Below are 23,842 nucleotides of genomic sequence, written 5' to 3'. Positions count from 1 at the left end.
CAGCTGTTGGGGATTCGGGTTCATTTTCTCTTTTCCCTCACTCTCTTTTTCTAAATGATTTTTCTCCACCCACGTTCCACGTTTGGACAGCAGCCGCAGCAGCCTTGTCCTTCCAAGTGCTTGGCATTCATTATTTTCCCAGCCTGGGAGATTAAGAGAGTCCCAGTGAAACGCCGTGCTGGACACGCAGGAGTAGGCGCACACCGTGAATCTCTGCTCGCCATTTCCGGGTGATTCCCAGTGGCTTATTAGATCTAATTAAGCCGGGGGAATTTGCATGACAGGAGAGGAAGGCAGGCCGAGCCACAGAGCTTGCTGACGGTCAGACACATCATTAAAAGCAACTCTGGAAGTAGAGTTTCAGCCCTTGGAAGTTTTTAAAACTACGAAGGAAGTGAGTTATCTTTCTCAGCACATAGAATCTCCTGAAGAGGCCCAGAGCCACAGTGTGTTAGATTTAACCCCTTACTTTTTCCTCAGCTGGGTTTACTCCCTTTATTTAACAAATGAAGAAAATGAAGCCAAAGTTGTGGATGTCCTCAGTTCGTATGCTAAGTAGCCGTGTGATTTCTTCAACTCTCATTGCTGTGGTTTCTTGACTGATTTCCAGGAGCCTCTCTTCTTGGAGACAGCGTCTGGTAGGTGCTAGGGGACGTGGCCAGTTACTGCGGTGGTAAGAGGAAGCACTGGTCCCTGGCCATGCTGAGCCACATAAAGGCCATCCTCTGTGTGTTGCGGCCATTCCAGGACTTGAGTCCAAAGTGCGGTCAATCTGCGGCTTGTATCTGATTGCAGAATCACCCCCAGAGTTACAGCTGTGAATCCAGGCTTCCTCAAGAGGCTGAAAAAACCTCAAAGCGATTACACACTCAAAGGGTACCCTTATTCTCCCAGTCAGCATAAAACTTAGACTTGCTGCGAGGTCCCCAGGGAGCCTGGAATGAAATGGACGAATGCTTTGGGAATGGCCGAGAACCAAACCACATTTCCGTTGGCTTTGGGATGGTAATTCTCACAGTGATGCTCTGAGGTAGGCACTGCAATTATTTTCATTTAATAAGAAACTTGAGGCTTATTCAGGCAAAATCACTGGCCTCAACTCCCACACCTCGTTAATGGCTCAGCTGGGTTTTGAGTGTAGGCCTATAGGCCCAGCAAAGGTCTTAAGCAGTGAGCTGAGGTGACTGTGTAACTTGTCCTAACTGGGCACATGGGAGTAAAAAGGGACACTGGGGAAACCTGGGTTGACAGGTGTAAACAGAGTACGCTGTGGCAAATCAGAGCCTGGTTCACCCTCAGCATGCTCGTGGCCTTTCGTTTCAGGCTGTAAAGGCCCCGGGGAAGAGCAGGTGAGCGCATCCTAAGGCATGGGACTGTGCTGTGTCCCCTGGACCTCCCTGGCAGCTCTGGGGGGAGGCTGGGGGCATCCAGTTGTGGTTAACATCCTGGGCTCTGGCCCTGTGCCACCTGGGTGGAATTAACCAGCCACACGACTGGGGAATGTTGCAATATCTCCTCCTGCCTCAATTTCCTCCACTGTAAAATGAAAATACTGCCTACTGTATGAGGGGGTTGTTAGTTTGTACATGGAAAACACTTAGTTTTGGGCACAGAATAAACCTTCGGGAAGCAGTGACTCTCATGTTTACTCTGTTTTCTACACTAAGATCTTAAGGTATCAAGTTAATTGAGTCACTCATATTGCCTTTAGACTCAAAGACCATTCATTTCTACCTGAAAAACTCTGCCTAAGATCTCAGTCTCCTGACTGCTTAATTAAGCTTTTGGTTGTTGTTTTTGTTGTTACCAAAATTCCTCCTACATTTAATTCTGTGCTCTGAATTTGCATGTGTGTGTTGTGGGCGTGTCTGGGGATTGAGTCCAGGGGCATTCTACTTCTGAGCTATACCTTTAGCCCTATTTTATTTTCTATTCTGAAACAGGGTCTCACTAAGTTGCTGAGGCTGGCCTCAAACCTGAGATCCTCCGGTCTCAGCCTCCCAAGTACTGGGATTAGAGCATGCACCACGACACTTGGCATTTTTAATGCATCTGTGAGAATAAAGATTCAATTTGAAAGAAGAATTTATAATCTCAATATGCTGCCAGGCGTGGTAGCGCACTCTTGTAATCCCTGCGCTTGGAAGGCAAAGACAGGAGGATCGTGCAGGTTTGAAGCCAGCCATGCTGGCTTAAGAGACCCTGTTTCCAAAAATAAAATAGGTCTGGGAGTGTAGCCGGGAGGTAGAAGGGCTTCCAGGAGCCCCAGTACCATATATGTGTGTGTGTGTGTGTGTGTGTGTGTGTGTGTGTGTGTGTGTGTGTATTGGGGTTCCTTATATATACTAATACATATTTTATGTATAAAATCTCATTATGGCCTGAATATTCCTCTCTCCCTTTTTACCTAAGTGGTGATAGAAAGGATGTATAAGGTCATAGTGATAAGACTTGATTTGATGGATTAAATTTCTAAGATCACATCTCAAACAAGGCCAGATCTTCCCTGAATCTCTCTTTAGTATCTTCTTCTGTTTTAGTGATTTAGGTTTATAAAGTCTGAGCAATTTCCTCAGGAGCCTATAAGATTATTTACACATAGGTGTGAACGCCACACAGCATAACTCTGTGCTTGGAGACGCTCACAGTGAGGGACAGTGCGTAAGAAGACGGATCCAGTCATGATGTAGACAACCGTGGGTTCTCAGCATCTTTACGCACTTCCCTGTCGTCTTTTCCTGGACTTGTATCTTTCTCTCCTGACTTCCATAGAATTGTGAATTTTCCTTTAGGGCCCTCCTATTCTTCTCTTAGTCCAAGTTTCAATGGAGAGTACAATTGGGACTCTGACATATAGTAGGTGCTCAAATAATTTGAACACATGTAGGAATGTATTCTTGGCTTATCCCACTTATTTTAAACAGTAAAGTTATATTTGTTTGCAGCTCCTAAAACTTAGGACAAGTACTGCCATTTTTAGACCTAAATCCAGGCTAAGATTTCTCTTGGAAGATATCATAAAAAGTTCAGTGTGGAAGTAATGAAAAATATCCCTGGCAGTCTTCTTATCATGCAAATAACAAGGTTTTTAGGAATTATTATGGTGAGAACTACCAGTATGGCCTGTTGGTATCACCCTACAGTATTGAGTTTTCTGTAGGAAGAATAGTAGGATTTAGTTTATGTATGAATTTCTCTGATGATCTGGCTTGATCTAGGAGTACATCTTTTTAATATTGAGAAGAGTAGGTAGCCAGAAAATCCTATAAGTAATCTGCCTTAAATGTTGTTTCTGTTCTCTGACTTTTAATTATTATTTATACAAATCAATTCATGTCCAGTACAAAGAAGGCAGCTATTCTATATTGGCAAGTTGAATGAACCTGTTTGGTTCATCCCAGATTGTCTTTCCAAAATCCTTTTTAAACCCCAATTTAGAAATGCCAGAAAGGCCAGAAGACTGCTCAAGTCCATGTAATGAGTTAGTTTTTTTTTAAAGGTACTAGGGATGGAACCCAGGGGTGTTCTACTCTAAGTTATACCCTAGCCCTATTTTTTATTCTTTATTTTTTGAAACATTGTCTCACTGAGTTGCAAAAGGCCTCACTAAATAGCTGAAGCTGTCTAAGAACTGTGATCCTCTTGTCTCAGCCTCCCAAATGCTAGGATTATAAGCATGGGCCACCATGCCTGGCTTGAGTTTGAATTTTTGATGAACTTCTTCATGAAGTCAAGAAGTCAAAAGCTTTCTCTCTAGTTTCCAAGTCTTTCCTCTTTGCCTCCATCTGCATCTCCCAAAACATTCTTTAAGGGCCACAAGGTATATCTTCTTTCTCCATCACCACAGCCTGTTTGTGTATCTAGTTATCTAGTGTATCAGCAGATGGACAGCTCACTGACGTTTACAGACATCTCTCTTCTCAAGGAGACAACGGCCTTACCCAATCTGAGAGCTCCTGCATATTCCTCTGTACTGGGTGCCATTCTGTCCTAAGGACTCATGTTCCCATTATTGCATTAAATCTTCATAAAGATTCTGGGAGGTATATGCAGGTGTCCTAGAGCCTGGGAAGTCTATGACAGACAGTTAATGGAGATGGAAATTGAGGCCTAGAATAATTAAGTTTCTTGGTCAAGGTCACACAAATTTTCTGGATAGTGATGGGACACAAAGGAGAGGTAGAAGAGATCAAGGCTACAATCTGAGTGATTTGCTTACCCTCAGCTTCTCAGGTGAAGCTCTCTTTTGATTCAGTCCCAGACAAACAGCCCTTAGTATAGATGCTTCTCTACATACAGTGGGTTATGGCTTGACAAATATCAGAAGTTGGAAGTGCATTTAATGCCCCTAACCTATCGAACATAGTGGCTTAGCCTTGCCTGTCTGGAACACAGTAATATAGCCTGGATGAATACTCATGTGAGCCTACTATTGGGCAGAATCATTTAACACAAAGTCTGTACTATCCTAAAGCCCCAGCTTCACACCCAGATGGGATAGGGGATGCAAAAATATAAAGCAGAGCATCCGAGACTCTTGCGACACAGCAAGATGTAGGCTGCCTGTTGTCTGACCTTGTGATGCTGCACACTGGGTGCCTTGCCCTGCCCCACTTCATAGGAGAGAATTAGATGGCATATCCCTAGCCCACTTTGAAAATTCAAAGTACAGATTTTACTGAAATCTTTAGTTGAACCATAGTAATTTGGAGGCTGTTGGCATAAAGCCCATCATTCAGGTTTTTAAAGTGATAAACCTGTGTGAGTGGTTCATTCGTCCTGTCCCAAAGGTCTTAGCTCGAGTGAGTCTGGGGCAAGTTCTTGGGTCTCTTGCCACGCATTCTGGATGATTCTCCTGGGATACAAAAATATATTTGAAATGGGTGGACTTGCCAGTATTTTATTCATACCAGACCATTTTCTAACAGGTGTTAAGCCAGAGATATCCTGGAAATTGAGAAGGTTGTGCCTGGGGAAGGATGAGGTGTAGTTAGGTAGGGAGTGTCAACAGGGCACCACGGTTCAAAGTCCAGCAGTGCTGATTCTCATCCTATGTGTACCTGTAAGCTGGAATGAAATAAAGCATCAGAGTTTCCTCTTAAAAATTCATTTTTGTAATGATCCAATTGCAAATGAATTAATACAGAATTTAGTGTTATGCATCACACAGTACCTATACCATATTTGATGTCGTGTTTGTGTGTGTGTGTGTGTGTGTGTGTGTGTGTGTGTGTGTGTGTGTGTTACTGGGGATTGAACCTAGTGGTATTCTACCTACCTCTGTGTCACATTACCCAGATCTTTTTCATTTTTTAAAATTTTGACAGAGGGTTTCAATAGGTTGCTTAGAGTCCTGCTATGTTTCTGAGGCTGATCTTGAACCTGCAATCCTCCTGTCTCAGCCTCCCAAGTACTGGGATTACAGACATGTGCTACCACACCCACCTTGATGTCTTTTGTTTGTTATGCTCCTTAAAAATTCTACATAGCAGATATTACTGTTATTTTGAATAGAGGAATCCTGAGGCTTAGTGAGGTTATGAAAGTTTTCTCAAGTCACCTAGCTAGTAAGTAATGGAAGGAGAATTTGTACCCAGTTTTGTCAGACATTAGTGCCATCACATATTACACTGTTAACCCACACCATCTCTCAAATACAATTTGACATAATTATGGGATAATGACAAAGAACATACAAATATTAGCATGTGTTTTCTTGATTAGACCACTATGTCAGCATTCCTGTTGTTTTCCAATTCACAATTTACTTTTGATAATATGTTTACTCAAGGGACTTACAACACCGCTCCGCCACAAGTTATTTTTTAATGCAAGCCAAAGCTCCAATACTTAACAGATTTTCTCTTTTGCCACAAACAACCATACGTATGCAAATGTGACGGAAACATATTGGTTTGTTTTCTGCTTCTCTTATCCCTACAGGAATCTCAGATCATAAGAAAAGCCACCAGATACTGTGAGGTGCCGACACATTTATATAACCTTTCTGAACAACATATTTTAAATTATTTATGTATTTATTTATGTCCTAGTGACAGTCAAGAGCATAAGAAGAAAGAGCCCAGTGCCCTTCTGTGGTCTTTGAGTTGGCAGCTTGGCCACAGCTTCCCTGGTCGCTCACACAGCACTGTGAATGCGTCTCAGGGGACTCCATTCGGGCAGCACTTAGGCATTGCACGGTTTTTCATGCCCAGCATGGAGGATGCATTGTGTACGCTTTATTTTTAGGATACTGCTTATTGCCACAGAGCTGTCAGACTGAATTAAGGTAGCCGGGTTCCAGGAATTCCGTGTGGCAGGCTGCTTAGATGACAGACTACTGGCACCCCGCACACTTCCATTTAAATTCATTGTGGATCCCAAGTTGCTCGCTGTTTTCCAGCTTTCATTGCCTCCTCTCACTATGGAGTAGGGAAAAGTTCCTGCGTGATTTTCACCGTCTTTTCAAGTCCTTCTGAGCAGCCCTGTACGTGGCGATGGATGGCACGGCTGCCGAGGCGGAGGGGCGACAGCCTTGCAGCTCAAATTGTTTCAGGCTGTCAGGTAAGGACAGTGTCCTGCAGAGAGCTTTGAGAACAGCTCTGGTGTCCCCCACTGCCTGGAGACACGTTGGCTTTCAAATCCTAGAAATCTTGGTCATATCTGCAATCTTTCTTAAAATATCTAGTTGGGAGTGAAGAATTATGTTTTCTCTTTGAAAAATTGGATTGAAAGCATATTGTGTTCCTGATCAGAAAAGCCCCGAGGCTATTTCTTTAGCAATCAAGTTGAGCTGGTCTGCTTAATACTTGCATTCATCAGGGAACAAAAGTTTACTGAGCATCTGTTGTAAGCAGTGCTCTGCTGCGGGGAAACCTTGTTTGCTCACCGCATACCTTCATAGACACAGCGGGAGCCAGGCAACCTTCTCAGCTGTGCCTCTGGGCTTTGTCCCTTGATCTCACACATGGCTGGGATAGAAAGGGCGGTGAATGGTTGCCATGGGACCCACAGTGTAAAGGATGCATGTGCCTTGACTTATGCAAGCTATATCCTCCTATAGGATCACATTTGTCTTTGTTAATTTAACAAATATTTATTGAGTGTCTGCCGTGTGCCAGCCGCTCTTGTAGTCATTGGGACTACGGGTCAAGGATGCCCGCCCTGGTGAAACTGGCAGGAGTGGGTTCTGAGAAGAGTTCAGTTGCCTGGAGGGAGTACTGATTTCAGTGCTCAGCCCTTCCTGACTCTGAGCCACAGCATCTGTCCAGGAGGACTGAGTCTGTGGCTTGGTCTAAGTCCCACACAGGTGTTGTAGGAGTAAGCAAACCTCCATACCCAAGCCAGTGGGAAGATATTACAATTTTGCTCTAATGCATTTGCATTCGGTTCACCTCAAAGGTACTTACTTTTAAATGTGAGGCACTGTCCTAGGTACTGGGGGAAAGCAGAAAAGTCTCTAACTCACATCGTTTGTGGTTAAGGATAGGAGCTGGCAGTGTAGACTCCCTGGGTTTGCGTCCTGAGTCTGTCTCCTTGTTGTGCCACTACAGGAAGGAACTAATCTCTTTGTACTTTATATCTTCATTGGTGTAATAGGCTGATGATAACAGATGATATTGTGTCAATTCAGTTGATCTGTACAAAGTATTTGTAACACAACCTCGCATATATTAAGACTTATAAATGTCACCTTTTATTTTCATTATGTTTTACAGGCCAGTTTAGCTCTTTGTGGCTTTCTTAGGTTTTAATATTTTGTTTGTTTAGATTGATGTTTACTTAAATTAAATAAATGAGAACCTAAAATTTTCATTTAAAGGAACTCCTTGGAGTCCATGTAGATAATAATGTCTTTCATCTGTGGAGCGCTAAGCACTTTATACTCACTCATTATCTCATTAAATTTCACAACCGTCCTATACATCAGAGATCCTTCTCCAGAGTTTCTCACAGAAACTAAGGTTCAGAGAATAACGTGTCCCCATGCACGGATGGCGTGCAGTAGGGCAGGCTCACGCTCACCCATTGCCATGCCGTTCTGCTCCCCTGACACCCCAGCATGTCACATGTAAACCACCAACAATTGGCACGGTGGCTTTTCCTTTTAATCAGAAATGCAGGTGACAACCTGCCTCTCCTGCTGCCTCAGAGTCTAATTCCTGAGTGTAGCCCAGATGTCTTAACTTTCTCTTCCTGACATCAATCTGGGGTCAGGAGGCAAGAGTTAGGTGTGTTTTCCCTACACCTGTTTTTATTATTTCTGTGTCTCAAAACATTTTGATAGCTGAGCACAAGCTAGACAGAATGAGGGCACAGAAATGTCTATATGTCTCTGGATCTATTTCTTATTTTTTCTCTAATTCATTTTTTCTAGTTTCTCTGATTCATTGCAGTGATAATATTGAAATCACAGATTTCTAGGATGTCATACTGATGAAATTTTAACTTGGACCAATTGGGGCTTTGCTTAGAATGTATGGGCTAGAAAAGATCACTGGTGAGCTCTGAAACTTTCATTCATCAAAACCTTTGTGTCATCTAGATGTCACTCAGGAGGCAAAAGTGCAGAGATGACTAGGCAGGCATTTGTTCTCCCAGGCCTTCAGCTTGGAAGGCAAGATGCAGCCAAGCAGCCACCACACAGAGAGGGTCTGGTGAGCTCCTTAGTGGAGATATTTGTAGGAGGGCTGCACGGGTTGAGGGGAACGGGAAAGAGAATGACCGTGAATATGACTTTAGCCTAGAATGCATTTGCAGGGGAAGGAGTGGGGAAATGATAATGAGTTTGGGAAGAGGTAATGCCAGAGTTTAGCTCTTAAATGTCACTGTAGGTGGAGCCAGATGTGGTGGCGCATTCCTGTAATCCCAGTATTGGGGAGGCTGAAACAGGAGAATCGCGCATTCAAGGCCAGCCTGCAGTAATTTAGCGAGACCCTGTTTAAAAATAAAAATAAAAAGCTGAGGGTTTTCCTCGGAGGTAAATTGCCACTGGATTCAATCCCCATAAACAACTCTTCCAAAGGTCACTGTGGGTAAATAAAAGATGGGAAGGATGTAGGGAGGGTAGAGAGAATAAAAATGGAAAATTTGCAAAGGCAGATGTGCTTGTAACTGCAAATAGTTCTGATGACTTGGAACTTAAGGTTAGGAGATGAAGTGAGAGAAATGTGGTAAGTGGAGACTTTATGTCATACAGGAGTGTGGACTTTATCTCAGCATTTGGGAGGCGGAGACCAGAGGATTGCGGTTCGCCAACAGCCTCAGCTACTTAGTGAGTCCCTTTGCAACTCAGTGAGACTCTGTTTCAAAAAATAAAAAGACTAAAAATGGGATCAGGGGTATAGCTTGGAGGTAGAATGCCCCTGGGTTTCATGGTTTCATCTCCAGTTTCTCTCTCTCTCTCTCTCTCTCTCTCTCTCTCTCTCTCTCTCTCTCTCTCACACACACACACACACACACACACACACACACACACAGATATAATGAGTTACTGATGCTCTTGAAGAAGGGAGTGATGCAATTAGCTTTACACTATACTGAGGTTGCTATAGCCAGAATTCAAGGCTCCTTTAGCTACCTTAACAAACACTAAATTCCTCAGGAACAGGTCACTCGGCAGAAACTAAGACTTCATCTGCAACTTGTGATTGCTTGTAGAGCCTAGCATGATCATGACATTATTACCACCCTCAGAAGTCAAATTTGATTCTTGCTTTTCTCAGTGGATCACTGGGACAGGAAAATTCTGGGGCTTTCCATAGCAGAAATCTTTATGTATCAGATGTGCATGGCAGACCTAGAGAGTAGAAGCTCCTACTGAAACGGGGGTTTCTTGCGAGAAAACCCCGGCGAGTTCTTGTCTACGGTGTGCAAAGAATGACACCCGCAGACCTCAGGAAGGGGAGTAAAAGGTTTATTGGAAGCAGTAGGGAATGGGGCAAGGGAGGCTGAACATCCCCAAAGGGGCTGGAACTCTGGGTCCAGCAGCTGCCTTCAGGACAATACTTGAGAGTAGCCCAAGCCGAATTGCCTTCAGGTGCAGGCTGCTTTCTTCCGGAGTCCACGCAATCTGCCAGAAGGGAATAGAGAAAAGTGGCCGAACACCCCATAGGGGCGGTCAGAACTCCGGGGTCCAGTAGCTGCCTTCAGGGTCACTACCCGAGTGTCGCCCGAGCCAAGTGCCCATCAGTTGCAAACTACTTTCTCCCAGAGTCCACGCGATCTGCCAGAAAAGAGGTGCAGGTCACCCCTAGGGGCCTGGTCAGCCATGATGTCCAGCAGAGGCCTTCAGGTCACTACTCGAGAGTCGCCCAAGCCACGTGCCCTCAGATGCACTCTGCCTTCTCTCAGGGCCAACACGACCTGATCTGCGAGAGAGAGAACAGCTCCCCAAAGGGGAGGGGGTCCCGAGCGGGAAAGTGCCCCCCTTTTGTCATGTGACTGGCAGATGCCTGACTGCTTGCAAGTCAGTTTGTGGTTAAGGTGACTTTGAGATTTCAAGGAGAATTTGCATAGGACATTTGCAAGTTCTTTGAAGGGTCTCCTTTCAGGAATGCCAGACTTGCTCGGTGGGTTTGTTGATTAGGAAACTCAGGATGGTTTTGTGAAGCTCTGGCCTTCTTATGTCTGAGCCTTTAGAGTTTCAGGCATTTGTCGCCCCTCAGGAAACTCAGGAAATTAGCTTTTTTCTACCAAGGCCTTTTCCCTATCTGCCTATTTCCTTTCTATCTCCTCACTACCCATTAGCCAAAGGTTCAGAATAAAGAAGGATGCTCTGTGTTTAAAGAAGAGCTGATGGTCTTGGTTGTCTAAGTGTTTTGTGATGGAGAAAGTCACCAGACATTCTCCTTTTCTGGCTCATCAGTTTTGTTCTTAGCCTATGTTCACTGAAGTAACATGGGGATGATTTTTTACTCAGTCCAACCTAGAGAAAATAGGTTATAAAGTGAAAAACAGGTATCAAGAAATAAATACTTTTTCTGGTCCAAAAAATGTATTTGAAATTAGAAGTCTGTTGCTTTAAAATTAATATCTATTAAAATACTTAAGAATAAATATAACCAAAAAGATAAAAGACCTCACAGTGAAAATTATAGAATACTAAAGAAGACCTTAGAAGGTGGGAAGACTTCCCATGTTTCAGAGTAAGCAAACTAAATATTGTTAAAATGGCCATACTGCCAAAAATGATTTATAATTCAGTGCAATCCCTATCAAAATACTAATGTCATTATTCAAAGAACTAGAAAAATCAGTCTTAATTCATATGGGAGAACAAAAGGCCTAGAATAGCCAGAGTAATTCTGATCAATAAGAACAAGGGCAGACATATCACAGTGCCTGATTTCAAATTATACTACAGAGATATAGTAAGGAAACAGTATGGTATTAGCACCAAAACAGACACAATGGCAAATGTAATAAAATAGAAGCTACTAAGATAAGTCCTCCCACTTACAAATACTTGATTTTTGACAAAGGAGCCAAAAACATATGCTGGAGAAAAGATAGTTTTTTTTTTTTTTTTAAACAAATGGCATTGGGAAACTGGATATCCAAATGTATAAGGATGAAATTAGACCCCTACAATCTCTCATCACGTACAAAAGTAAAAAAAACTCTCAACCTGTCAAAAAGTCAAGATGACTCAAAGACCTAGAAATCAGACCAGAAACTTTGCAATTACATAAAAAAAGGACCCATATAGACCCATATAGTCTCCAACATATAGACACTGGTTGAGACTTCCTCAATACGACCACCGAAGCTCAGAAATGAAAGTGAGGATAAATGGGATAGAGTCAATTTAAAAGGCTCTGCAACAAAGGAAATAATCAGGAGACGGAAGAGAGAGCCTACAGAATGGGAGAAAATCTTTGCCAGCTACTCCCCTGTTAGGGAATTAACTTCTAGAATATAAAAAGAACTTAAGAAACAACCCTAAAAAATTCCAACCAAAAATTAGCAAATGAGGTGAATAGACAGTTCTGAAAAGAAGAAATACAAATGGCCATTCAAATTGAAAAAAAAAAAGCTCAACATAATTAATGATTAAGAAATTGTGAATCAAAATTACACTGAGACTCCATTTAACTCCAGTTAGAATGAATGGCAATCATCAAGACTACAAACAATATTAAATGCTAGTGAGAATGTTAGAAAATAGGAACTCATTTTTTTTTTTTTTTTGCAGTACTGAGGATAGAACCCAGGGGCATTCTGTATCTGAGCTACATCCCCAGCCCTATTTTTTATTCTTTAGTTTTTTGAAACAGGGTCTCACTGAGTTGCAAAGGGCCTCAGTAAGTAGCTGAGGCTGGCTGCGAACTGTGATCCTCCTGTCTCAGTTTCCCAAATGCTGGGATGCCAAGTGCATGCTGCCATACCCAGTTTAGGAACTCTTAACGTTGTGGTGGGGTGTGAATTGATACAACCACTATGGATATCAGTATGGAGAGTTCTCAAAAGATTACAATAGAACCACTATATGACCCAGCTATAGTAGTTTTTAGTATTCCCCAAAGAATTAAAGCCAGAATACTATAGTGCACAGGAATATCCATGTTTATAGCAGCACATTTCACAATAGCAAAATTATGGGACCAACTTAGGTGTCAGTCAACAGATGAATGTGTTAAAGAATATGTGGTCTATACATGATGCAATTTTACTCTGCCATAAAGAAAAACAAATTTGCATCATTTTCAGGAAAATAGGTGGACCTGGGGAATATTATGCCAAGTGAGATCAGCCAGTCTCAGAAAGTCATTGGCCATATGCTTTCTCTCATATGTGGAAGCTGGATAGAAAATAAGAAGCAAAAGGGACTTTAGTGAGAAGCTGGGAAGAGAGATCAGTAGAGTAGAGGAAGAGGACTGGAGGAGGGGTTTGGGGAGGGGAAAGGAAGAACTGATGAAGGATGCAGTTCAAATAATGCTATGTCCATATATAAAGGAATCACTACTGATCTCAGTAGCGTGCACGAGGAGGGAGAGAGCGGGTGGGATGTGCAGGGAAACACCAAGTGTTTTGTGCATGTATGTTCGTATCACTTTTAACCTCACTGTCATGCACCAATAACAGTGTATTTGAAAACTTTGTATTTTAAAATAAAGTAAAATTATTTAATTTTATTTCTAGTTATAACAATTGTGTGCTTATGGGGTTCAGGGTGATATTTAGATATCTCTTTATGATGTGACATGACTAAATCAGGGTAATTAAATCTATCACCTCACACACTTGGCACATTTTTGGGGTAAAAATATTTAAAATCTTGTTTGAAATGTACAATGGATTATTAATCTTAGTCAATATTCTGTGCAATAGATCACTGAGGCTTATTCCTCCTGTTTAACTGAAACTTTCCTCTTTTTGATAAACATCTCTCCTTTTCCCATCCATCTCCTTCTCTCAGCCTTTGCCAACTCTATTCTCTATTCTAATGAGTTCAACAGTTTTAGATTCCTCATCTAAGTGAGAACACACAGTACTTGTCTTTCTGTGGCTTATGTGACTTAGCACAGCATCCTTGGTTTCTTCCAGGTTGTTCCAAGTGGCAGAAATTTCCCTTTTTAAAGTCCAAATAATATTCCAATGTGTTTATGTACACCATATTTTTTTACGCAGTCATCTGATGATGAAAACCTGTGTTGTCTTATTGTGAATAATGCTACAGTGAACATAGGAGTGAAAATATCTCTTTCAATATACTAATTTCAGTTCCTTTGTATGTTTACCAAATAGTGGGGTAATTAAATCATAGATTGTATTTTTATTTTATTGAGGAACTTCCACACTGCATTTCATAATGACTATTCTAATTTAATTTCCCACCAACAGTGCATAAAGTTTCCTTTCCTCCACACCCTTGCCAATACTTATCTTTCATCTTTTTAATAAAAGCTATTCTAACAGGTATGAGATGATATCTCACTGTGGTTTTAATTTACATAGGAATCTATTTCTAAGACAAGGTCTTATATCCAGGAATTATTGTCTATATAGAATCTGTAGAATCTTGCCTCTCTTCCTCTCCCACTTTTTTAAGAATCACAAAAGCACGTGAAAATTTTCTTATTTTTAATACTTGACAGTGCTGTATTTTCAGCGTTTTATTAGGTTTTTACACAGCCTGCCAAGTAGGTTTGGAGTGTATCGTGTATTCTTTTTTCACCTAAAGGAACTCAGTGCCTTTGTAGAGACCAGTGATGGTGTCAGGAACAGAATCAACAACTTATAAGTCCTTCCTCTGCCACACACCACCTCACTTTCAGTTCCCTTTCAGCAGAACTGCTTGTTAGAACCACGGTGTCTGACCCCATTCTGGACACTTCTTTTGTTCTCTTGGTTTAACCGTAGTTCTTCTTTTGTTCCCTATAAGACACCCATGCATCTGGCAAATGTCCTTATGTGTGCCTGTTCCTACTGAACTCTGGACTCTCTCCGGCTCAGGAATTGCCCGGGACTGGGATGTTTGTAAAGACACCATTTTCAGTACATCTCACTAACTTCTTTTTACCCCAAACTCAGGAACCAAAAAGTCTAGATAGATAGTGAGAGGTGCTTGTAAATTTTTGTGTAATGAATAAGTGAAGTAACAATTCCTAACATCCTGAGCACATGTAAAATATCATCTAATCTTCAATCTCACCCCTCCTTAAGGCTACCACAAATTTCTATTCTGCCCTCCCTCATCCTTAAGAACCTGCTATGTTCACCAACTTCATGCCAAGAGAGCTTACCTTTTGTTTTAAACTTCAGTCTAATATTTCTTAAGCTGCCAAAATCCTACTGTGATAAGCATAGGAGAAAAAGGGCTAGCTGAGAGCATCATCTGTTGTTGTAGTATCATTACTTACATCGACATCAGTAATGACCTTTGCAAAAGGAGACCTGCAGCAAGATTTTCCCTTAACACATTTGTACTGTTGACAGCTGTGACGGAACCCAAAAGAATTTGTTTCCTATAACAAAGATGCTTCACAGATTTTGACTGCCTTTGCTTTTTTAAATGGGTTTTGTAGGTTTTTTTTTTTTTTTAAATGAAGGACTGAGCCAGACACTCACTTCTTTTACCTCTTTTTCATAAGGAGTCTTGGGAACTGGCCCATGCGATGAAGAGACTTTTGACTTTAGAGCAGAGAACATTTTTACCTATTTTTGCTTATTGACAAATGTAGACAGACACTCACAACTCCACCCAACATGCTTAGCTTTCACCTACAGTCCAACCAAATCAGTCAGCTAGTGTTCAAAGCGAAGGGCTTTTAACGAATCTGGACAAAGGAGAATGTGTAAAGCATTCATTCTTGGTTAATTTTCATGTTCATCTTCTCAGAAGAATGTCTTCTTTGTACTTTTGAATAATAAAACGACTTGAGAGAACATCAAAATTCAGTGGGAATATTCAGATATCAGAAAAATGAAGTTTTATTGGCAAGTCTCATTTTTAAAGACAGCTGTGTAACCTTTAATTCACTCAAACACCCACATATCTTTTAAAACCTGCTTTCTCACCACTCTGACAGTTAGAATTTTATCTCCTCACTGTTAAAATTTCTCCGGAGTCCAGTGTCCATCAGTTTGACAAACGAGAACGTGCGGAGACAGATGCCCCTCGTCCCCGGCACTTCAGGGAAGATTCCTTAGCCAGGTGCTTGTGTTCAGAGGTGATTTCTCTGCCATCACTTCAGATCTATTGAAGTTCATTCAGTTCCTTTAAAAGCAGTATTTTATAGAAAGTGGAATCTCTGAGCTCTGGAGCCATATCGGCGGCTGTTAGTACCACGAGGTCCTGCACACTAGAATCAGCATGGGGCAAGGAGCCTGGAAAGGGAGCTGGGCCTCTGCCCTCAGCCTCGGTGCGTCCCTACACCCTGCTTCCTTCTTGATCTCTGGAAATCCCCTTTTCCTGAGGTGCGGATTCCTGCCAGCACAGGAAAGAATGTCTTTATGTGATAGTCAGCATTCAGTGTTTTGCAAAGGGGACCTAGAAGGCTAGGGAGAAAAGCACAGGATGTTAATGATAAAGCAAGCATTTCTGTCCATTGAACACCACCTTGGCAGTTTGACAATAACTTTTTTTGGATGGGAGGGCAATGGGGATGGAACCTGGGGACATTCTGACCCCTTCAAACATTAAAAAAAATTATTTAAACAGACTCTTGCTAAATTGCTGTGGCTGGCTTTGAACATGCAATCCTCCTGTCTCAACCTCCCTGGTACTGGGATCGTGGTCATATGCCACCGCATCCAGCTAGTTTAAGAATAATTTTTGAATTGTTAGTATATTTATTCTGTTCATTCAGAGAATTTGATGAGGGACAAGGGTATAGCTCAGTGGTAGAGAGTGATGCCCTTAGAATGATCTCTAGCACTGTACTTTCCCCAACAGAGAATTTGATCATCTAAAGTTGGAAAATGATAAATGAAATGTAGTACCCTCATAAGTTGGGGTTGTAGCTCATAAGTTAAGGGTTGTAGCCTGTGGGCCAAACGTGGCCCACTCTATTTTTACTTTCTGAAGTAAAGTGAAAAGTAAGTAAAGTGGTTTCTATAATTTCAAATGGTTGAAAAAGATCAAAAGAATAATATCACTATGACTCTTAAAAATCATATGAACTTCTAATTTCATTATAAAATAGTCATGAACTAATTGCAAATGAATAAAATAGTCATGGGTAGTCATGATTAATTATCTGTACATTTTCTATGACTGCTTTCTTGCCAAATGAGAGTTGAGCAGTTGAATGATTGTGATGGAGACCATACAACTCTCAAGGTCTAAAATATTTGCTCTCTGCCTTTTAGTTTGCTGACTGCTGGACTATATTATAATTACATCGGCTCTACCTAAAATATTTATTTATAAGACAAATATTTGTGATAATATTTACTTATGAATATTTATGAACTGTATATGGAAGATGATTCCAAGTAGTGTTTAACTCTTGGCATAATATATGCTTCTTTTCTCTGGTAGAAATGAGAGTTCCACAAGAGCAACAACATATTGACATGGATATATACATTTAGGTTCAGGTTTTAGGACACTGGCACACAGAAGGTGCTCAATAGCAAGGAAGGGCAGTCAGAGACTGATGTGTGTATGTGATTACGTGATGTGTGTATGTAATAATAGTCACTACAAAACATTCTAGGACACACATTTATATTAGGCACTAGATTGAGAATTTTGTTTTTATGTCCTTTTTCCTTTATTTAACTGATACGTAGAAACATAAAAATGGTACATATGAATGGGGCACCATGTGATGTTTTGAACATGTATACATTGTATAATGTTCAAATCAGGTTCAACATACCTAGCATATCTGCCATTGTGAAACAGGATGACTATAGATTACCAGTAATATACTGTCTATTTCAAAAAGCTAAAAGAGAGAATTATGAATGTTTCATCATAAAGAAGTGTTAAAACTTTGAGGGGAGAATCTTTTACAATAACAAACAAATGTTTGACAGGAGAGGGAAGGGCCCAGAAGGTTTCCGTTGTTTATGGAGAGCACTTCCTTATTTGTCTGAAGGCCTGTGTGGATTGTGGAGGAAACTCTTGGTCCTACCTGTATTGATTTGCATTGTTGGGGCTCAGTATTAGGTTTCAACTCCCTCTGAGGTCTTCCTAGCCCTGAGAATGAAAAGTCCCATTCGTGTATAAATTTGGTCCAAAGGCACTGATGATAGAGCTTCTAGGTGTTTATTTTTGTGTATTTGTTTAGTGGTGCTGAGATCTAACCCAGGGCCTCACACATGCTAAGGGAGTGCTCTTCCACTGACAACTGACATTCTCTAGTGATGGCCTAAGTTGCTTTCTTTCTTTCTTTTTTTTCTCAGTTGTGTGTCAATGACTTCGGCATGTTTTGAACAAATCCAAGGGACTTTCCACATGCCCCAGCCTTAATGGCAAGGACAATCTTTCTTTGGGATAACACTGGAATGCGGGTGATTAGCATGATTAAGTGAACTCTCTCAATGTTATCAAGGTTAGGGTGGTACTGAATTCAAGAATGGGGAGCCACATGACTGTTTACTGGAGATAAGGATTCTAGAAGAAGGTAAGGTGGCAAACTTTGAGGAAAGCTATAGACTAAAAACATATAAGCCACTTAAAGGGCATTTAGAAATTCCTGGATCATGTCTGGACATTCCAGCCATAGTTTCAGAGGCCTCTGTTGTTCAGGCCTGTTAAAAATGGGTTAAGCAGATCTTTTCAGATTTTGTAGTTTAGTTTTTTTTTTTTTAAAGGGAATTCTACTGATTTTTGAATTATAAGAAAATTTGCTGAACACCATCTTTCTGTGACCATGTTTGGCAGAAAAAGAGCCTTGGGAGTAATGGTACTAGTTTTAAGCCTAAAGTGCTGGTCAATTTGCCCAGTCATAGTTCTTGTTTATGCTGACTTCACTGGACCTTATCATTATTTATATAGTTTAGCAATATAAGAAATCACATTTCTAAACAATCAGAAGTGAGATAAACTGGCTTCCATTCCCAGACCCGCAAAAAAAAAAAGTGAGATGAAAACAATTTGAGTGATAGGCAAATTCCCAGATCCAAGTGACCTCCGTTAAAAAAAATTGGTTGTAAGTGGATCATCTCGTCAGAGTTACTCACCTCTGGCTTTCAGGATTTCAGTAAGTGAGAATTGATGTGAAAGAAGGACTTCCAAGGAAGAAAGAAACTGTAATTGATAGAATGTGGAAAAGTAGAAAATCTAATACATTATTAGTGGGATTATGAATTAATGCAACTACTTTGGAAAACAGTATGGAAGATCCTCAGAAGAATGAAAATGAACTTACCATATGATCTAGCAATACCACTTCTGGGTATCTACTCAAAAGAATGAAAACCAGAATACCAAACTAATGCATGAGTCACTATGTTCATAGCTGCACAATTCACCAATGCCAAACTATGGAACCAGCCAAGATGTCCTTCAACAGATGAGTGGATTACAAAACTAGGGGATATGTACACAATGAAATTTTACCCAGCCATAAAGGAGAACAAAATTATGGCATTTGCAAGGAAATATCACAAAAAATAAGAAATCAGATGCTTTCCCTAATATGTGAAAACTAGGGAGAAATGGGTAACAGGAGGAACTCTAGATGAAGAAGGAGATCCCTTTGAGGAGCAATTAAGGTGACCTTTCTGCGGGGATGGGGGGGGAGAATGAGGGAAACTCTTTAAAGCACATGATGTACTTAAACATGTCAAAGTCAATCACGAAACCAAGCATGGGAAGGAGGGAGAGAGAGGGAAGGGGATAGGGATTGGGTAAGGGCTAATTGGGTGATGTGTGCATGTATATCTCCACAAGTTTTTTTTACATTAAGATGTATGACTACAATACACCAATAAAAATTTACTTTAAAAAATCATATATATATATATGCACATGCAATTGAAGAAGTGACATTTACTTAAATGTACTTTATGAGGTTATGTTTGAGGGAACAATCCATTAACAAGAGTGCTATTGTCTTCATGCTGTTTCTATCAGAAAAAGAAGAAATCCCCTTGCTTCCTTTTTCCTTTGCTGAAGAGTATAGTGATTGGTGTGAGCCATACAGTTTCACTTTGAAATTTGTGACTTCTAAGATTTTTTTTCTTCCTGACATCACAGTGTGGCCTCAGAAAATCAGATAATTGTTATTACAAATAGGGAACAGCTCCACTCAGACACTGAATAGACGATTATAAATGTCTGGATTCTTTCCTTTTTTTTTTTTTTGTGGTGGTTGCTTTTAGATGTGGAATAAAACCACTCTAACTATAGGAGGTTGTTAGTGGAAGTTAGTAGCTTATTCCTGCCACATCTATTAAGTATCTTGTTGGACAATTACTTTGATTGCTTAACAGTAACTTTTGCTTTGTAAGACTTAGAATGGGAAGCATCATCGAAGTATAAGATAGTTAAACTTCCAAAGACAAAAGGACCATACAATATAGTTAGTGAATCTCTTATGTTGGATAGGTGAGAGAGTGAGTTTGGAAAAAAGTGAACGACCTGCCCAAGGGTGCTCACTGAGTCAACAGCATGGAATGCTGAAGCCTGTTTGCTTGTCTAATTCCACAGATGGTCGCCCATGCCCTGTCATTCTCTGGGACTCATCTTTATCTCCAGCAAGTAATGACACCCATTCTTCGGTTAAGCTCACCTGGGGAACTTATCAGCAGTTGCTGAGACAGAAGTGCTGGCTGAACGGCAGGGTTCCCAGACCCGAATGGGGCTGCACTGAAATTCATCACCATGAGTGGTCCAAGATGGCGCTCTTTGACTTCCTGTTACAGGTAAGTTAACTGAATCAAGTAAATGATTATATAAGACGCACACTGAGTCATCTGAGCCACACCTGAAGAAATTTTCAGCATCTGGAGTTTTAATGAAGTCAGAGTTTAAGCTCTATAATCCTATATTTGGCAAATGTAGTATGCATGTTATAAACTCTTCTATTTTGGGGGGAAATCATCATAAACATCTCTTAATCTTTTTGTTTCTAAAGAAGTAATTTATCGCCAATCCTACAGTGGTCATGTTCACCATAGCTACAATTTATTGAGCTATGGGGACAGTCTCAGCCATTTGAGAGCGTGTAGTCTGAGGCTTGGTTAAGTACTGCCTCCAACTTTTCCCAACTTCTGGAAGCTGGAGCTGTAGTTCCCTGGAACCCTCTGGTAGTCAGAGATTGTCTACTTTCTGTCATCCTACACTGTGTTTTAATTAAAGTTCACTCAGCCATTTAGTTTATAACTACCATTTTTCTTATTCTCTTTCCAGGATTTTTTTTTAGTAAATATTTCACTAATAATTGACATTAAAAGTCAGGTGTGGTGGCACATGCCTATAATCCTAGTACTTGGGAGGCTGAGACAGAAGGACTTCAGGCTCAAAACCAGCCTCAGAAAGTTAGCAATATCTTTTTTCCAACTAAAAATAAAAATTAAAAGGACTAGGGGTATAGCTCAGAGATAGAATGTCCCTGGGTTCAATCCCTTACTACCAAGAAAAAAAAAAAAAAGGCATGGCATTGGAGAATAATAAATCTTGATCATCTTTGAAATTTGAAGTGACTCCTGATGGTTTTTTTTGGTACTGTGGATTGAATTCAGAGACATACTACTGATGAGATATAACCTAGTCCTTTTCATTTATTATTATTATTTTTTTGAAACAGGATTTTGCTAAGTTAGTGGGCACTGGCCTCAAGCCTGCAATCCTCCTGTCTCAGGCTCCCAAGTCTTGTGATTAAGGTGTGTGCCACCATACCTGGCTGACTCCTGACATTTTCTATGTTTCTTGTAACTCTGTGCTCCTTCTAGTGAAGATCATATGACTTTCCTCCTCCTCATCCTGATTACTGTCTTTCTCTTTCCTCATTTTAGAAAAACCATTTTTTTCTTGTTATGTTAATTAGTGTCTTCTGGAAATTTGGAACTGTTTTAGGACACTTGAGAAACATTTTTCTTTTGTTAATATGTGTGGATGTGTGTGTGTGTGTGTGTGTGTGTGTGAGAGAGAGAGAGAGAGAGAGAGAGAGAGAGAGAGAGAGAGAGAGAGAGAGAGAGAGAAGGAAGGAAGAATTGTAGTGGGACAAAAATCTAGGTAGGAAAACTAAGGAAGTAAAAAGTCACAGTCTATGGAATGGAACCTTGGATGAAGGGGATCTCTCTTGTCAGTGTCACACAGCCACCCCTGAGAAGAAGAAGGTCATGTGTTTGGGTGACAAAGCAGTCAATAATCACCAAACACTGCCTCTTGGAAGAGAGGAGAAATCCACCTGAGCTTAGACTGGCTTTAAGTATAAAAAATGCATTAAGTCATTGTTCTGTTTAATTAGCATATTAACTCTGTGAGGTAGGTATCTTCCCTTCCTTTTACATCGAGGGAATCTGAGGCATAGAGAGGTTATTATCGAGAAATCTGAGAGCCTGGGAAATTACTTTGATTGCAGAATATCAAGGTAGCCTGGCACAGCTTGATAGATGCTAGCAGAACACATGGAACTTCTAGGTCAGAGTCTTAAATTACTCATGATACAGCAAGTGGCATGTTCCTAATGCTCCTTAAGGAAGATGTGTTCCTTCAGGAAGATGCAGAGTGGCTCTTGTGAATCTGTTGACATTGTGTTTGTATCAATGATGCAGAGTCCTGAGCTTAGGAAACTCCCATTTTATAAGGGGCTTCTAGCAAAACCTGCTCAACATTTAACTTACAAGAACACATGGTCTTCATTATCTTGGTCAGAAAACAAATCCACCCTGTATTCTAGAGTGAAACACACTATCTTCCATAGGTGTTTACTATATGAACATCTTTAAAATAAATTAAGAATAAGAGCTAGGGATAGCTCAGTGGCACTGAAACCACCACCAACAACAACAACACCCTCATAGGTGTGCAGAAATGTTATGGAGAATCGTCTCTCAATTACCTAGTGGGTTCAGTGTTACATAGTCAGGTATAGTGATACATTCCTGTAGTCCCAGTAACTTGGGAGGCTAAGACAGGAGGATCGCAGGTTTGAGATGAGCCCCAGAAGCTTAGCGAGACCCTATTTCAAAATAAAAACTAAAAAGGGCTGGGCTCTATCTTGCAGGTAAGCTATCCCTGGGTTCAATCCCTAGAATCACCACCAAAACACAAGTCTATTAAAGTCTAGATTCCTTATTTTTAACCATTAGTATATAACAACTGCCAAGTTTTCATTGGGTTAATAAAACAAGTTGGCATGATAAGAGAAATAAAGTAGAGATACAGCATTTGGAAATATTTTATCCCATTCTATCAGTAACTTTTAACTCTGTTTACATTGTATTTGGATGTACAATATTTTTTTTATTTTTTAGAAAGTTTGTTTGATTACTCCTCTGTTGCCTGTGCCTTTGAAATCATATCCAAGAAATCACTGCCAATTTCAAAGTTGTGAAGTTTTATGACCCAGGTTTTCTTCTAAAAGTTTATAGTCTTAAGATTTGCATTTAGGTCTTTTATCTATTTTGAGTTAATATTTGAATATGGTGTTAGTTAAGGGTCTAATTTTATTCTTTTTCATGTAATTATTATTTTTCAACAATATTTAGCGAAAAGATTATTATTTTCTTCACCAAATGTTTTTGGAAACCTTGTCAAAAATAACTTGACCATTTATGGAAGAATTTATTTCTAGGATTTTTATTTTACTCCACTGGTTTATATATCTGCCTTTATAGCAGTACTATACTGTTTCAATTATTGTAGCTTTATAAGGTTTGAAATCAGAAAATGTACATCATCCAGCTGTGTTCTGTTTTGGGTATTTAGAGTTCATATTTCATGTTAGAATAGATTTTTTTCTGAAAAAACATGAATGATAGTTTCACCTTAAAAAAAAAGAAAAAATATCCTCTGGTAAGAAAGAAAACAAGAAAGAAATATTGAAATGTTATCTCTAAGTGAACAAAAGTTTGATATCAGACAAATGAATTCTGTTATGTGAGATTATCATCGTTAATTTTGGATAAATTGATATAATATTAAAAAATAAAGCTACATAATCAAAATAAATAAAAGAAAAGAAAATGTAGGTAATCTCTACAATCTTTTTTTTTTTTTTGCAGTACTGGGAATGAAACTCAGGGGCATTCTACCTCCAAGTGATGCCCCCCGTCCTATTTTATATTCTTTATTTTGAAACAGGGTCTCATGAGTTGCGAAGGGCCTCACTAAGTAGCTGAGGCTGGCTGCAAACCAAGATCCTCCTGTCTCAGCCTCCCAAATGGTGGGATTACAAGCATGCACCACCACGCCTGGCCTTTTTTAATTTTTATA

At 40.3% G+C, this 23,842-nt stretch overlaps 1 protein-coding gene across 1 annotated transcript in view; it reads left to right on the top strand.

Annotated features, from left to right (window-relative positions):
- Positions 1-23,842, top strand: part of GASK1B (golgi associated kinase 1B) — a gene marked incomplete at both ends in the record, with an annotated part of 48,252 nt that overhangs the window by 938 nt on the left and 23,472 nt on the right. The window contains 3 exon segments of the mRNA XM_080696988.1: positions 91-104; positions 106-192; positions 20,188-20,325. Of these exon segments, the coding sequence (XP_080553114.1) occupies positions 91-104; positions 106-192; positions 20,188-20,325 (239 nt within the window).

Source organism: Muscardinus avellanarius (assembly GCF_963383645.1).
Source record: "Muscardinus avellanarius genome assembly, chromosome: 6".
In the NCBI taxonomy this organism is placed as follows: Eukaryota; Metazoa; Chordata; class Mammalia; order Rodentia; family Gliridae; genus Muscardinus; species Muscardinus avellanarius.
Note: the sequence above shows the minus strand (reverse complement) of the source record. Positions and strands in the feature narration are given on the sequence as shown.